The sequence below is a fragment of the Ornithodoros turicata genome, chromosome 2 (genome assembly GCF_037126465.1).
Source record: "Ornithodoros turicata isolate Travis chromosome 2, ASM3712646v1, whole genome shotgun sequence".
Taxonomy (NCBI): domain Eukaryota; kingdom Metazoa; phylum Arthropoda; class Arachnida; order Ixodida; family Argasidae; genus Ornithodoros; species Ornithodoros turicata.
Window position 1 is genome coordinate 7,835,161 of NC_088202.1, and position 16,783 is coordinate 7,851,943.

At 46.5% G+C, this 16,783-nt stretch overlaps 1 protein-coding gene across 1 annotated transcript; it reads left to right on the forward strand.

The window, feature by feature from the left end:
* Positions 1–12,765: 12,765 nt before the first annotated feature.
* LOC135384297 (uncharacterized) lies at positions 12,766–13,541 on the forward strand. The gene is made up of 2 exons (XM_064613504.1): positions 12,766–13,374; positions 13,491–13,541. Exons 1-2 carry the CDS (start codon positions 12,766–12,768, stop codon positions 13,539–13,541), a joined length of 660 nt encoding a protein of 219 aa, XP_064469574.1.
* Positions 13,542–16,783: the final 3,242 nt, after the last annotated feature.

Genomic DNA, 16,783 nt, shown 5'->3' on the forward strand with positions numbered 1-16,783 from the left:
TGCCTCCTAGCGTCGACACTATCAAGGGGAGTTCAAATAAGAAACGGGTGACCGGTTATTCTGTCCATCTCCTTGTATGTGTGTCCGCTCCTGTTGACTGTTTGGGTGTCACGCCAATGAACAAATCCCCGCAGGGGGCACTGGCTAGTGCTGGTGTTTGGTGAGTGGCGCCACCACGGACCCCAGCCCCCAGTCCTAAGGTGTTATCCGTACCGTGCCGAGGGGATGAAAGGCGAAGGGTAGAAGCCTTGAACGGTGGCGGTCGGGGTCTTGGTCAAACCCCGGCCGATGGGTTTTCCTTAAAACTCCGGGACCTTCCCACATGTATGAATGTGAAGTGTGGGTGACCAATGGGAACATTCATTTCCTTAACCTCTTATGGTAAAATATTCTTCTCCTTCCTTGATCGCGGGCGGAAAGCGTCCGCGGACCGAAGTTTTCAAACAGGTGTCCGACACCTTCCAAGCTAAATACATAGTTGTCAGTAGTGTGAGCACTGATACTGAGAAAAGCACTCCACTAGGTAGAATGTCGCCATTCTTCATTGAGAAGGCGGTGGCATCCCTGTCAAAGAATGTGACCGAAATCAAGCGCCTTAGATCGGGTGACTTACTTCTGAAATGCACCTCGGAAGCCGACTGTGAGCGCATACTGAATACACAACAAATGCTGGGAATCAACATAACATCAACCTTGCATAGAACTCTTAATACTTGCCGTGGTGTGGTGTCACTAGTAGAACTCATCGATGTCCCTTCAGAAGAGATTCTGGAAAATCTAAAAAACCAGAAGGTGATTGATGTAAAGAAAATAAAAATCAGGAAAAACAATGAATATATAACGACACGCAACACGATTCTCACGTTCGACTGCCCGACTCTACCAGAAAGACTGAAGGTAGGATATCTGACTGCAGAAGTGCGGCCATATATTCCTAACCCACTTAGATGTTTTAAATGTAACCGCTTTGGCCATCCTTCCGATGCGTGCAGAGGGTCTGCATGCTGTGCTCGCTGCAGCAAACAGGACCACAACTCCAAAGAGTGCGGAGGGCCTGATCACTGCGTTAACTGCTCAGGTGACCACCCTTCATACTCTAGGTCTTGCCCAAAGTGGAAGTTTGAGAAAGAGGTTATGCACATCAAAGTTACACAGAAACTAAGCTATCCAGAAGCCAGGAAGAAGGCATCTCCCTTCCTGTTCCAGAAATCCTTTTCATCTGTCGTTAGAGAGAAAGCTAGGATGATTTCATGCGCAACACAGACAGAAAATTCAACACAAAGTGAAGAAACACATACACCTCTTTCTCAAACACCACCTCCCGTAACAGTAACAAAAGTTTCGCAAGCCTCTTCCGTGGCGTCATTTTCACAGACGCCACCTTCATCATCGCAAACCGTGGAGGCAAGCTCCATGGAATGCGATGATGACACGAGCTCACAAGGCTCATTCACGAGCGTGAGCTCACAATCCAAAAGGAAGCCTAAGGGAGATGTTTCACGAAGTGGCTCACTTCCTGATATATCTCCAAAAGAACTAGCGGCTGCTCGGAAGAAAACTCCGAGACAGCCAATAATGGCCCCAAAGAAAAAATAATGAAGCTTCCCTCAAACAGTACACTCTTCTTCATAGTGCAGACATGTCTTGTACACACCTCCCTCATTTTCTCTATTATGGCGATCCTTCAGTGGAATTGTCGAGGGCTCCTCTCCAATTTTGATGATGTCAATGACCTTTCGGACAGGTATGATGCACTCTGTTTTGCATTACAAGAGACCTATCTGAACCCACAACACACACATACATTCAGGCGATGGAACCTGTTCCGAAAAGATCGAGCTGGTGCAACACGTGCATCTGGTGGTGTCGCTATCCTCACATCAAAGACCATCCCTACAAAACACCTTCCACTGAAAACAACACTTGAGGCAGTTGCTGCTCAGGTATGTCTTCACAGGGTCCTAACCATATGTTCCTTATATCTACCGCCGTCAGGCCTGGTAGAACAAAAACAACTCGAAAGTCTTTTAGACGAGCTCCCACCACCCTTTCTTTTATTGGGAGATTTCAATGCCCATAACTACTTGTGGGGCAGCACAAGGGCGGATTGTCGTGGCAAAATGTTAGAACGGCTATTACTCTCAAGGCCGGTGTGTCTACTCAATACTGGTACACCAACATACGTGAACGCTGCCACACAGACATTCTCTGCAATAGATCTCTCCCTGTGTAGCCCATCCGTTTTCCAAATGCTGGACTGGGCAGTAGATGAAAATCCTCGTGGAAGTGACCACTTCCCAGTTACCTTAAAATTACACCTGTCTTCAAATACCCTTGCAACACGTCCACCTCGTTGGAAATTATCAGAGGCAGATTGGGGCATGTTTCAGAGAGAAGCCGATATTTCACTGTCTTCTACTCAAGGTATGGATGTTGAACAAATGAGCAAAAAAATTACAGACACGATCATTAGGGCAGCCACTAATTCTATTCCGCAAACATCCGGACGTCTCCCCAAGTGCCCAAAGCCTTGGTGGACGAATGACTGCGAGGCAGCTCGTAAAGAACAAAACCGTGCATGGGGTACCTTTCGAAGATACCCTACAACAACAAATTTAATTCTATTTAAAAAGGCAAGGGCTAAAGCAAGGCGGATACGAAGAGAAGCTAAACGTGAATCGTGGAGAAATTTTGTGTCATCACTAAGTACGAAGACTCCCTCAAAAATAGTATGGGACAGACTCAGGAAAATTAAGGGTGAATATGCCAGCTTTACTGTCCCATTGTTACAAGTAAATGGCTCAACGTGTCAGAACATGAATGAACAGGCCAATGCTCTTGGTGAGCATTTTCAGGGGGTTTCGAGCTCCTTGCATTATAGTAGCGACTTCTTAAAAATAAAAAAACAGAAGGAGAAACATAATTTTCCTAGTGGAGCTTACGAGAAGTATTCCTACAATAAGCCTTTTACAATGATAGAATTGGTAAGGGCAATGTCATCATCAAAAATCACAGCGCCTGGACCAGATCGAATAACCTACTCCATGCTACAGCATTTGTCAAACACCTCTCTGGAAAGTCTTCTTGATTTCTTGAATACTATATGGCAAAGAGGACATATCCCTTCTCGCTGGAAGGTTGCAACTGTTATCCCGCTTTTAAAACCAGGAAAAGATGCGTCAGATCCATCAAGCTATAGGCCTGTAGCACTCACAAGTTGTCTTGGGAAGACTTTTGAGCGAATGGTAAATAACCGTCTCATACACTATCTTGAGGAAAATGAGTGCATTGACCAATATCAGTGCGGATTTCGGACGGGGTGTTCCACTACGGATCACCTTGTTCGTTTAGAAACTTTTATACGTGAAGCCTTTGTACGAAAACAACATTGTGTGTCTGTCTTTTTCGACCTTGAAAAGGCCTATGATACCGCATGGCGATATGGAATCTTGCTTGATTTGCATTCATGTGGAATACGTGGTCGTCTGTTCCACTGCATCGCCGACTTCCTACAGGGAAGATCGTTCAGGGTCCAACTCGGCACAATCCTTTCGCGTCCTTTTGTACAGGAGAATGGTGTTCCTCAAGGATCTGTTTTGAGCGTTACTCTATTTATTCTTAAAATGAACTCTATCGCTAAGGTTATACCCACCTCAGTCAAGTACTCGCTCTATGTTGATGATGTCCAAATATCTTATTCTTCCTGCAACCTAGCCATGTGCGAAAGACAGCTGCAGCTCACAATTAACAGACTAACTAAATGGTCCAGTGAAAATGGCTTTAAATTCTCCCCAGACAAAACCATATGTGTACCATTTTCAAGAGTTAGAGGAATGTCTCCCGAGCCATCACTTAAAATGAACAGCAGTGATCTTGTTATAGGGACAGAATGTAAATTTCTAGGTCTTGTCTTTGACAAAAAGCTTACTTTTCTTCCCCACATCAAAATCTTGAAGGCTAAATGCGTGAAGTCATTGAACCTTTTAAAAGTCCTGTCTCACAGGTCCTGGGGGGCAGACAGAGAAACATTGTACAGGGTCTACATGTCTACAGTTCGGTCCAGGCTGGACTACGGATGTGCAGTTTATGGATCGGCACGCCAGTCCGTCCTAAAGTGCTTAGATCCCATACATCATCAGGGCTTGCGACTGGTCCTCGGAGCATTCCGAATGTCACCCGTTCAAAGCCTATACGTCGAATGCAAGGAGTGGTCTTTAGGAAGTCGACGAGCTTATCTTAGTGTCATGTACGCACTAAAGATTCGTACTTATCCACAACATGCGGCGCTCTCATGCGCTACAAAGACGCCTTTTGAACAACTGTTCTTAAACAAGTCTTCAGTCGTCCCTCCTTTTAGCATGCGAGTTTTACGAGAAGTTGAATTTTATTATTTTACCCACTACAACACCCAGCTTTCGCAATTTGGTGGGAGCTTGCCTCCATGGCAACCACCACCACATTCCAACTCGTCACTGACCAAGTACAGAAAAAGCGATACTTCCACGACTGTGCTGCAGCAGGAGTTCGAGAGTTTAAGGGAAAGCTTTGGAAAGCACGTGGCGTTTTACACGGACGGATCGAAGACTAATGCTGGTGTATCTTGTGCCATGGTAACTGGGACAGTCACAGTAACTCATCGTTTACACAAAATCATGTCGGTATTCAGTGCAGAGGTTTATGCGATCATCATAACACTCAACTATATTTTACAACATTGCATTGCATCATCAGTCATCTATACAGATTCCCTCAGCTCTTTACAGGCAATATGTTCAGTGCAAAAATCAAAAAATTTTCTTGTGCAGCAAGCACGATGTCTAGCTAATAAAATAGCTAACAGGGGCTATCGTTTAACCCTTTGCTGGGTGCCAAGCCACGTGGGCATACAGGGTAATGAAAATGCGGATCGTGCAGCTGCAGCTGCACTTTCAGCTGACATAACAGTCTTTGATGTTCCTTTTCAAGACCTCAGGTTATCTTTGATGAATGCTATCAACATGAAATGGCAGCAATTTTGGAGCACACAAGAGCAGAATAAGCTGCACTTGGTGAAGCCTCAAATAGGAAATCGCTCACAAAGTCTTGAAAACAGGTTACACGATGTCTTAAGGTGCAGGTTAAGGATTGGACATACATACATGACTCACGGGTTTTTGCTACGTGGAGAGGAGCCACCTGAGTGCGTGAGCTGTAGAGAGCCCCTTTCTGTCCAACACATTCTAATTACATGCCCGTTACATGAAAGTTATCGTCAGCATCATTTCACTGAATTTTATCGTTACTCTTTACCTCTTCATCCAGCTCTTTTGATGGGTGATGAGGCTATTGTTCCTCTTACTGCAGTACATAGATTTTTAAAGGATATCGGATATCTTAACAAACTGTGAATTTTACAGTGAGCTCTTTTCTTAACCCTTTCATGTTTTTTTAAGCCACCACTAGCCAAGTGTTTTAACATGAGCATCTCAAGTTTTTAACTAGGTTCATCACATTACCTTGTTGTTTGGCGCATTATAGCCCTAGCAGCTTTTGCGCCAAAAAAACCCAAATCATCATCATCATCATCAAGCCAATGAACAAATGCGAGACCCCGGTGTTCCGTAAACTTTTGTCCCAAGCTGTACCAGTTACTAGCGACGTCATATCCTCACGTGACAAAGGGTGGCGTCATAGTGTCACATGTGTGCCTGGGCCGTAGCAAGTCTTACATATATAAGACACACAAGTGATGCGTAGATTGCTTTGTTGTTATTTTCTGCACAGAGCATTCAATTGTTTGCATATTGATGATGATGATGATTGTAGTTTTAATGGCGCATGGACAACACAGGTCTGTTTCTGCATATTGGAAGGACTACATTTTTTATCACACAGTTATAGATCCTGGCACAACTTGCGAAACGTTTGCGCATAGTGAAGGCCAAGCCTGCATATAGGGATTCAATTCCTTCACTGGCGCATTACAAAAGCAGACCGGATGGGTCACGTACGTGTAGCCGTTGCATCCTTGTCGACAGTAGTTGGCACAAGCAAGTATGAAAGGATGACTCGATCAATATTTCAAGGATCACAAAAAATGTGCACAGCGCAGTTCCAATACCGTCAGAAAAATATGCCAGTCACCTTCCCCGGCGAACGCCTCCCAACCCCGTCCACGTCTCCCAGGTGAACCGAGTCAACCGAGCAGCGAGATCGAGAAGGCACGGGAACGAAGTGAATGAACGGTAGTGAACTGAATGAAGGGAGCCATGAACGCATCAGAACAAATGGGAGCCAGCGAACGAGCAGAGCCCGAGAACGGAATGAACGAGCCGGAGCGACTGAGTAAAACGAGTCCGACAAGTTCGTCACATTTGGTCGTTCACTCCAGAACGTTCAGCAGACCCGTTCACGGACTCGCCCAGAAGTTCGCACGAGTCCTTCTCCCCTCAGCTCCTCCCGCGCATGCGCTTAGGTCGGGGGGGGCAAAAGTTTTAGAGAACAAAATAAATGGCGCCGCTGACGTCCTCGCGCAGCTGTGGTCGTGGTGTTGGTTGGTCGCCATGGGGCAGGTGGAACGCTGGTAGGCTGGAGAGGCAGACTGGAAATAAGAATTGCAAAGTTGCAAAGCGAGAAACGTCAATCAAGTGAACGGTGAACTATTATTTTTTGATAGGTGAACGAGTTCGTTCAGTTCACACGAGTGACTCGTTCACACTGAACGAATCATTCACGGACGGCACATATAGGTTTCTTCATTTGGGAGCTTTCGTTTTTTGGTATGTAGAAAAAGAAGAAACCTGTATACAGAGCATGATATTTGTGCACTTATAAAGGCAATAACGACCATATCCTTACACAACGTTATCCTTTCAAAACTCGCGAGGGGGAGCAAACAGAGGAATAGAAATGGACAAGGGAACATGTTCTGAACCTCCTGAGTATGTGGCAAAGGGAAAACAACGTAGCTATTGCTCCTGTGAGGAAGCCGGATGCATTACACACGTACAATAGAAAGAGGACATACGGTTAAGTGTAATCTCGTGTCTTAAAGTGTCCTCGTTTGGCTCTGCCACAGCAGCAAGGCATGAGCTGCGACAGACTCATTAAACGTCAACCAATACACTTTGTCCACCACCTTCCAGTGAAGCAGTCCGCTTGCAGTCTTGCAGGCGATAATGTTGATGTTTGCTTCCTTGGAGCTTGTTGTGGTACGTACCGCCTTAATACCACGTTGTGAGCGGCGGTCGCCCCTGGAGCACCAAATGTTAAAGTTTGTCTCGTCGATGTAATATCGCAGCAGCTTCCTTCCCTCTGTAGCCACTCTGCATATTCCTTTCTGACTTGCTTGGCATAATTACGATTTCGATCTGCCGGCTGGTAAGAAAGTAGTTTCATTGAGTAGCTGTGTCCATCGAGAAGACGGTTTACACTTGATGCGCTGGTGTTGAGTTCCGGCCACGTCCGCATTGCAGCGTCGTGGGTCTCCATGAGCGTATAACTGCGATCACTGTCAACGATCTCTCTTATTCTGGTGACGACCTAACCAATTTGAGCTTCTCATCTGTTTTCGCAACAAAGCGCAGTGTCTTGATGTTCACGTCCAGAGTTTTGGCAAGCTGGGCCAGGAATCCAACGCGTCTTGCACAGTCAGTACTTCTCGACCTGTCTTTCGGAGATATAACCTTATTCCTCTTCTTCGGAATGTCCGGTTCTTTCCGGCGACGCCCACGAGCTTGGGATGCTCTGTTTTAACGAGCTTCATCACTTCAAGTTACAGATCCATTTACCATTTTTATTTACATCCTGCCCATGCTTCGAGAAGTACTATTGTGCTACACAAGTTAGAAGAAGTTACCTTGGTATATATCTCCTAAACACCGAATGCAAAAAAAAAAGGACGATTGAATGCGGCGGAAATACGTTAGCATTAGATGTATATTGTTTTTTGTTTACTCTTTTTTGTATGTGTTTACAGCCGATCCATCTACTACCATTATCGAGCACTACCCACTCTATCCACAACAGCGACGCAAGCCTTCTTCATCCCCGGCGAGTTGCCTCTTCGACGCGCTGCCGGAGAGAGAGAGAGATGTCTTCCCTCTAACATTCTCTTCCCTCTAACGCATTTTGGCACTGGCAGTTGACAAGGACACACTCTGCCTTCATTCCATGTGATCGACGATTCTTCATCGTTACAGTTGCCGGTTCCGTCCTGCCTTATCAACTACTGTTAGTGTATCAAGACACGTTTCCTTCTACAAACATGCCCCAACATTGGACCGTCGTACACTGTTAGAAATATTTATACCTTTTAGGGTATAAACGGCTTGTCCCAGGGCGAATACCTTTTGAGGTATGAACGCTATACCTCCTTCGAGGTATAGTAACTTTATACCTTCCTGAAGGTGTATTATTTTCACCTCATAGTATAAACATGTATCCCCTTGAAGGTATATTTTCAAACCCGGGGTGTAATCTTCGAAAAGTTGAATATTCGATTTATTTCAGCACTATAGATAATAATAATAATAATTGGGTGTTTACGTCGCGAGATAACTGAGATCATGAGCGACGCCACAGCGGTCGGTCTGTGGATTGCTTTTGCCCACCTGAGGGTTCTTTAACGTGCGATGAAAGCTCATCACACGGCACCCCGTATTTAACGTCCCTCGCGGAAGACGGCGTGTCTAAGCAACTTGTACCCTGCCACCAAGTTGCTGGCGTCCTCGGCCGGGTTCGAACCCGCAGTCTCGGGATCAGAAGGCGAACACGCTACCGACTGAGCCACCGAGGCCGACTATAGATAAGAGTGGCATTTTCCTGAGCTAGCTCGTAAAAAAAATTAGAACAAAATAATATTGAGCGACAAGTGCTTTAATAACAATAACTACCGCGAGAAGGAAAGAGATAAAGAAAATACCAGCACCCAGGATGACGTTAGCAATAAAAAATGACTCAAGCCCGATCAGTCACTGAAACTACAAACAGAGAGGGGGACAAAAAATGCAACTCAGGTTCGTATTTTTTTTTTCTTCTGGCGGTATCTATTTTCAAGTTATCGTAACTCGATCTGTCCACAGCTCAACATTTTCCCGTGTATATTCGGTCGACGCTTAAAACCTGACTGGTATCATTTCTATTCAATCGCCTCCCCACCTTCTTATAACCTGACGGGTATCATTTCTGTTCAGTCGCATCCCCACCTTCTTATAACCTGACGGGTATCATTTCTGTTCGGTCGCATCGCCACCTTCTTATAAACTGACGGGTATCATGTTCAGTCGTATCCCCACCTTCTTATAACCTGACGGGTATCATTTCTGTTCAGTCGCCAACCCATCTGCTTAAAACCTGACGGGTATCATTTCTGTTCAATCGCATCCCCACCTTCTTATAACCTGACGGTATCATTTCTCAAGTTATCGTAACCACCGCTCGACATTTTCCCTTGTAAAATTCCGTCGACGCTTAAAACCTGACGGGTATCATTTCTGTTCAGTCGCCAACCCATCTGCTTAAAACCTGACGGGTACTTCTGTTCAGTCGCCAACCCATCTGCTTAAAAGCCGACGGGTATCATTTCTGTTCAATCGCCTCCCCGCCTTCTTATAACCTGACGGGTATAATTCCTGTTCAATCGCATCCCCACCTTCTTATAACCTGACGGGTATCATTTCTGTTGAGTCGCATCCCCACCTTCTTAATCTGACGGGTATCATTTCTGTTCAGTCGCGAACCCATCTGCTTAAAACCTGACGGGTATCATTTCTGTTCAATCGCCTCCCCATCTTCTTATAACCTGACGGTATCATTTCTCAAGTTATCGTAACCACCGCTCGACATTTTTTTGTGTAAAATTCCGTCGACGCTTAAAATCTGACGGGTATCATTTCTGTTCAGTCGCCAACCCATCTGCTTAAAACCCGACGGGTATCATTTCTGTTCAATCGCCTCCCCATCTTCTTATAACCTGACGGATCATTTCTGAAGTTTCTCAACAAGTACAGTACTAAGAAAAAAATATAAAAATCACGGCTTCCTTTTTCTCGCGCAGTAAAACAGTACACACAGCCTGACAGAGCACTCACACACACCAGCCAATGAGAATCGGGGACTACGTCTTGACGCGGAAGCATGAAGAGATGGAGTAAAGGCGGGGTCCCATAGCCTCGATTTGAGCAGCAGCAGCATAGCAACAGCAGCGGAGCAGCAGAGCTGCGGCGACACGAGCGGTCCCATAGCACTGGGCGAGAGCAGCAGCGCTGCCGAGATGCAGAAACTCCCTACTGCTCTCGTATCCGAATTTTTGGTTGCTGTGCTGCCCTGTTGCTCAGCAGCAGGTCTCGAAAGCCACTCAGGAGGCTGGTTGGTATTGTTTTCGTTCGACGGTGTTTAGGGCTAGCAGTGCGGTGAGTGACGGCAGAAGGTTTGTTTCTGGTTGTTCTGTGATTTGATTCTGAAGACCTGGATACGCTTGTGATTGCCAGTAGTTTGGAGAGAGTGTTCAATCATCGGGACTGCGTGAAGTGCGCTTTCGGGACATAATTCAGTTCAAAAAGTTCAATAAAGTGTTCGACCGAACCTACGTGATACATATGTTGTGTACCAGTTGTAGCTACATGTCCGCTTGTTTTCTGGAAAGTACTTCAAAACCCGTGACCTGATAACGTACAAGCACTTTCACGTCCATGCCGCGTGAAAACCAAACCGAACAAATTTCTTGTGGTCGGTATTCCAAGACCTTGCTAGGTGGTTGTAAATGAAACTGACCCTTGAAAAGGGTTAGATGGAGGTAGACAACGTTCAGGCAACAAAAAAAGGTTCGATAGAGATAGATAATGAACCCATTCCTTGTGAAAACAGGCAGAAAGCAGTGAGTACTAGCAGAAGGGGCCTTTGTTTTCGTTAGACAATTTTATTTCACTAAGAGCAACGTACGCATTTGACAGTCACCGTAAATCAAAATATCGAATACTATAGTAACGAGGCAATATTTATACGACAAAATCCCGTAGAAGAACCTCCACACAACACAGCAAGGACTGTTCTGCACAGCAGTAGGACGAACCTACGTTGAATGTCATGAAACTGTCTACACATCAACGAAGAGTCAATCAGGTAATACGAGGCTCAGACCACCACCACACTCATTTCAAAGTTCACTTATGAGCTCCAAATCCACAATATATCTCTCACACAAACGCCTTTCACCTAGGATTGCATTCCTAGGTGTGTGCACTAAAAGGCTTAGCCGCTGCGTACGCCTTCGGAATGTGCGAAATGTAAAGAATGACACAGTTGCCAACACGTTTTGTGTTTCCTAAGCCGCTGCTGCCGCTAATTCAAATCGAAGATATGGGACGCCTCCAGCAGCAGAGCAGCGGCAGCAGAAAGCTGCTCTGCTGCCATGTTGCCGTGTTGCTGCTGCCGCACCGCTGCTGCTTTGCTGTTGCTGCTCGCATAAAGCTATGGGACCCGGCCCTAACGCGGCAATGATACCCGTCAGGTTTTAGCGTCTTGTCTCCCGCAACCACCTGTAGCAGCGCCAGCGCCGCCTGAACTTTTCTTTATCAGCCTCATAAAAAAAACAAAAAAAAACGGCGTCTTCCTCTTTGCGGTTCTTCAGTCGTCTGCTAATTTCTCCCTCCCCTCAACCATCCCGTGACAATGTGAATAATGGGCATGCGTTGTGGTCAAAGGGCTTCAGAGCCGGAGAGATCACGTGATCAACTTAAAGCAGACGTCACTAAACCAGTGGCTAAGTGTGACTGGTGAATACGTGCATAGCTGTTTAAGTTGCTGTCTAGCAATTTCTTCTTGTAGTTTCTTTGTCAGTAATCTTTGATTGTTCAATTTTATCTTCGACTGTGCCAGTTTTCTATACCACACCTCTGACTTTTGTAAGTGTGGGTGTTTGGGGCTTCTTCGATGGCAGTGCAGGTCTCGTCCTCGAGGTTGCCGCAGTACTCTCACCTGCACAGAGGCTCTACTGCAACTGGCTGCCTGCCCATCTGAGAGTCTGCTGGAGCAAGTACTGGAAGCAGTGACGTGTCACGCTGCATTTCGGGGCCCTCCTTTTGTGCAGCTCCTTCGGTGTACTCCGCATGCAAATTTGTGGAACAGCCTGGCTCAGGAGCCTGTGCGCACCAACGGAAAATGCAGCAAAATGAAAAACTAATTAGTGAAGTGTAAACAGCCACAAATTTAATTCACTTCTTTAGATGTGGAGCTCAGAGACTTATATAACTTACATCCTCTTCTCTGTACATGGCTTCTTAAATTCCCGGCGTCGGGAACTTGGCGCCCCCATCGCCCGGCAGCAGCCGCAGTAGCCCCCTCCTGCACTCACGGTTGGGTCGCCGCAGGAGGGAGACCCCCACGTATAGCTGTGCGTGGCTTTCCCGTGTCTGGGGAAAGGGGGATCCTGGCGGTTGAGTGGCCCCGGAGGTTGTTTTGGACCCTTCGGGGCCCCTCCGGGAAAGCAACACACCGCTTTGGCCCCTGCTTCCCATAGACGGGTGGTCCTGGAAGGCCCGGCCAGGACTATTCAGCTAGTCGCCATCTCCCTTTTCATCACTTTCTTCTTCCTTGGTCTCCTTCTTTCTCTCCTTTTCTCTTTTCACCTTCTTTGGCGGCAAGGGTGAACCTTGGGCAGTCTTTCACTCTCCAGAAGCTGCGCTTGGGTATAGTGTAGGCGTACCTGCTACTGCGTCAAACGCGGTCCCCTGGTTGGGCTCCGTGGTGGGCGGCAGGACCCTTGCATCGAATTGTATTGTCACCTTTATGGCATCCTCTTCTTTAAAACCCCGAGATCGGAATCGGAAACGGTTCCGCACCGAGTACCAGCAAATTGATTTAAATACCTCAACACCCGAACCATGGTTTGCAAAGTTTCTCGTTGTCCACTCGAATGATGACACAAGACCACTGTCAAAGGTGTCTCCTTTTGTAATAGCGAAAGCACTTGAACAGCTGATAGGTAAAGAATACAATGCCAAGAAACTGGGCTCTGGAGATATCCAGGTCCATGTTGAAAAGCGAGAGCAAAGCAGTGCGCTTCTTTCACTGACAAGCATCAATGGGGCATCTGTCACAGTAAGTTCTCACCGGAGTCTCAACATTGTTAAAGGAGTAATTTCTGAGAGCGACCTTCTTGACTGTTCGGAATCGGAACTTCAAGAAGGCCTACAACAGCACGGTGTGGTAGCCGTAAAGCGAATAGTCATGCGTAGGGATGGGAAAGAAATCCCAACAAAGCACATAATCTTTTCTTTCAAGCTCCACAAGCTGCCAGAAACAATCAAAGCCGGTTACCTCAGTTGCAATGTGAGGGCTTACATCCCAAATCCGAGTCGCTGTTACAAGTGCCAGCGGTTTGGCCACGGTTCTCAGGTATGCCGTGGGCAGCCCGTCTGTGCTAAGTGTTCCGGCAAACACCATTCGTCAGAGTCGTGCAGCAATGGCTTTCAGTGTGCCAATTGCAAGGGTAACCACCCTGTTTACTCCAGATCATGTCCGTGTTGGAAGGAGGAGAAACAGATCCTCAAGCTGAAAACTGAGCAAAATATTACATACAATGCAGCAAAGGCACAATTGGCGTTCCAGAAGAAAGGAACCTTCTCTGATGTGGTGCGCAGGGGAGTGGCACCACTCAGAGTATCGGTGGAGACCCAGACCTCTGGGGCTCCCCTCCACACTCCCCAACACAAAGAGAGGGACACTGAGGGTTCTCCTCCAGTGGCCTCTCAGACGAACAGCCAGGGAGATGCAATGTTAACCTCAGAGGAGGTTGTTGCATCCCCTTCCGTTTGGGATGGGATTGCCATGGGCCTGTCTCAAAACACGAGTCAGAGCATGGATCTCGATGACGACGACTGCTGCTCTCAGAAGTCGTCTTCGAGTCTACCAAGTCTTTCCATGGGCAAGGAACAGAGAGGGAAAAAAGCTGGCCGAGGACGAGGAGGAAAAGCCAAGGAACAACAACAAAGGGTTCCTCCACCGAGAATACAAGCTCCTTAATCCCTCCGCATTCATGGACAGTTGTTCCACAAGGTCTTTACGCCTTAGAGTAGTCGTTCAGTCGATATTCTTTTTCCTCTTCTGTGCATTTCTTATGGGTTCCCAGAGCATTATTCAGTGGAACTGCCGGGGTTTGCTGAAAAATCTTGATGATGTCCATGATTTGGCAGACAAACATCATGCTGTCTGTTTCTGTCTCCAAGAAACAAATTTGATTCTAGACACCCATTTCCACCTCCGACGGTGGAACGTTTATCGTAAGGACCGAACAGACACGGCACGTGCTTCCGGAGGTGTGGCCATTCTCACGGCCAGAACACTTCCCACGAGAGACGTTCCACTTTCCACAAATCTTGAGGCCATTGCTGTACAGATCTGCATTGACCGTGTAGTGACGGTATGCTCTTTATACCTACCGCCATCAGTCAGGGTCGAACAGAGACAGCTTGAGGATCTTATTAATCAGCTCCCATCGCCTTTTCTACTACTGAGAGATTTCAATGCGCATCATTTGCTCTGGGGTTGTTCCAGAGTTGACACCCGAGGCAAAATGTTTGAGAAATTATTAGCATTCTTGCCAATCTGCCTGCTCAATGCAGGAAACGCTACTCATGTTAATGCTGCTTCGCAGTCCTTTTCAGACATAGATATTTCTCTGTGCAGTCCATCTGTATTTCAGGACATTTCATGGACAGTGGACGAAAACCCCTATGGTAGCGATCACTTCCCTGTCCTTTTAGAGATCAATCGACCATCAGGTGCTATTAGAACCCGCCCACCTCGTTGGAAGATACAGTTAGCAGACTGGAACCTCTTTAAACAAGAAGCCGCACTTTCTATAGAGTCCCTCCTTGGGCTGAACATTAATGACGCAAATAACTATGTAACAGACACTCTTGTAAAAGCAGCAACCAAGTCCATTCCACAGTCATCAGGTCAACTGCCCAGGCGTTGCAAGCCTTGGTGGTCAGAGGACTGTGGAAATACACGAAAAGAGCAGAACCGTGCTTGGGGCAAGTTCCGGCGGCATCCAACCCCAGCAAATCTACTGGCGTTTAAGAAAGCTCGAGCAAAAGCTAGGTGGACACGCCGACAAGATAAGAGTGAATCGTGGAAGGGTTTTGTCTCCCCCTTGAGTAGCAATACCCCAACTAAGGTTGTGTGGGACCGATTAAAGAAAATAAAGGGCAGTTACACAAGCTTCTCTATTCCTCTGTTGGAGAGGAATGGTGCGGTGTGCCAAACTTTAGAAGAACAGGCAGATGTGTTGGGAGAACACTTCCAGAGCGTTTCTTCCTCCTCTCACTACACCAGGGATTTCTTAAAAGTCAAAGATGATGCTGAGAAATTCAAAATTACATATGGCACCAATGACAGACATGCTTTTAATAAACCATTTTGTTTGATGGAGCTGCTGCGTGCTCTGTCGTCTCCAAAACAAACAGCACCAGGGCCAGATCGAATCACGTACAGCATGTTGCAGCACTTATCAAAAACATCGCTAGAAGTTCTTTTGCACTTTTTCAATTCAGTTTGGAATCAGGGTGAACTCCCATCTCGTTGGAAAGTGGCGACAGTCGTTCCACTATTGAAGCCAGGGAAAGATCCTTCCAACGCATGTAGCTATAGGCCTATAGCCCTTACAAGCTGTTTAGGCAAAACCTTCTAGCGCATGGTTAACTACCGCCTGATGTACTTCCTCGAAGAAAATGGATGTCTCGACAGGTATCAGTGCGGATTTAGAGCCGCCCACTCAACCACTGATCATCTGCTGCGGCTGGAAACTGTCATCAGGGAAGCGTTTGTCAGAAAACAGCATTGTATTTCCATATTTTTCGATCTTCAAAAAGCGTACGATACAGCATGGCGATATGGTATCGTTCGCGACTTGTACAATTTCGGTGTACGTGGTCGTATGCTCCGCTGCATCGCAAATTTTCTACAGGACAGAACTTTTAGGGTCCAGTTGGGCACATCACTCTCACGTTCTTTTATTCAGGAGAACGGTGTGCCACAGGGTTCCGTTCTGAGTGTCACACTCTTCATAGTCAAAATGAACTCTATTGTGCACGCTATTCCGCCATCCGTCATGTACTCACTATACGTTGACGATGTTCAGATATCTTGTTCGTCTACAAGCATTTCAAGATGTGAGAGACAACTCCAGCTCTGTGTGAACAAATTAGCAAAATGGTCATCTGAGAAGGGGTTTAATTTCTCACCTGAGAAAACGGTTTGCGTACCCTTCTCAAGAGTAAGGGGTATGTTTCCTGAGCCAGAATTTAAATTGAATGGCCAAGATATTACGGTCAAATCTGAGCATAAATTCCTGTGTATACTTTTTGACCGCAAGCTCACTTTCAACCCTCACATAAGGAACCTAAAAAGCAAATGTGGGAAATCGCTGAACATTCTCAAAATCTTGTCACATAGATCCTGGGGTGCAGACCGTGAGGTTCTGCGTCGCATCTACACATCTTGCATCCGTTCCAAGCTTGACTATGGATCTGTCGTGTACGGCTCTGCACGAAAGTCCGTCTTGAAAGCTCTAGACCCTGTCCACCACCAGGGACTGCGACTGGTCTTGGGAGCGTTTCGCACATCGCCGGTCGAGAGTCTCTATGTGGAGTGCAACGAGTGGTCATTAGAAAGGCGGAGATTTTACCTTGCCTCCACATATGCAATAAAAGTACGAAGTTATCCACAGCACCCAGCTTTCGCTTGTGTTACTGAGACACGCTGCAAACAGTTATTTCTTAACAAACCGTCATGTACACCTCCT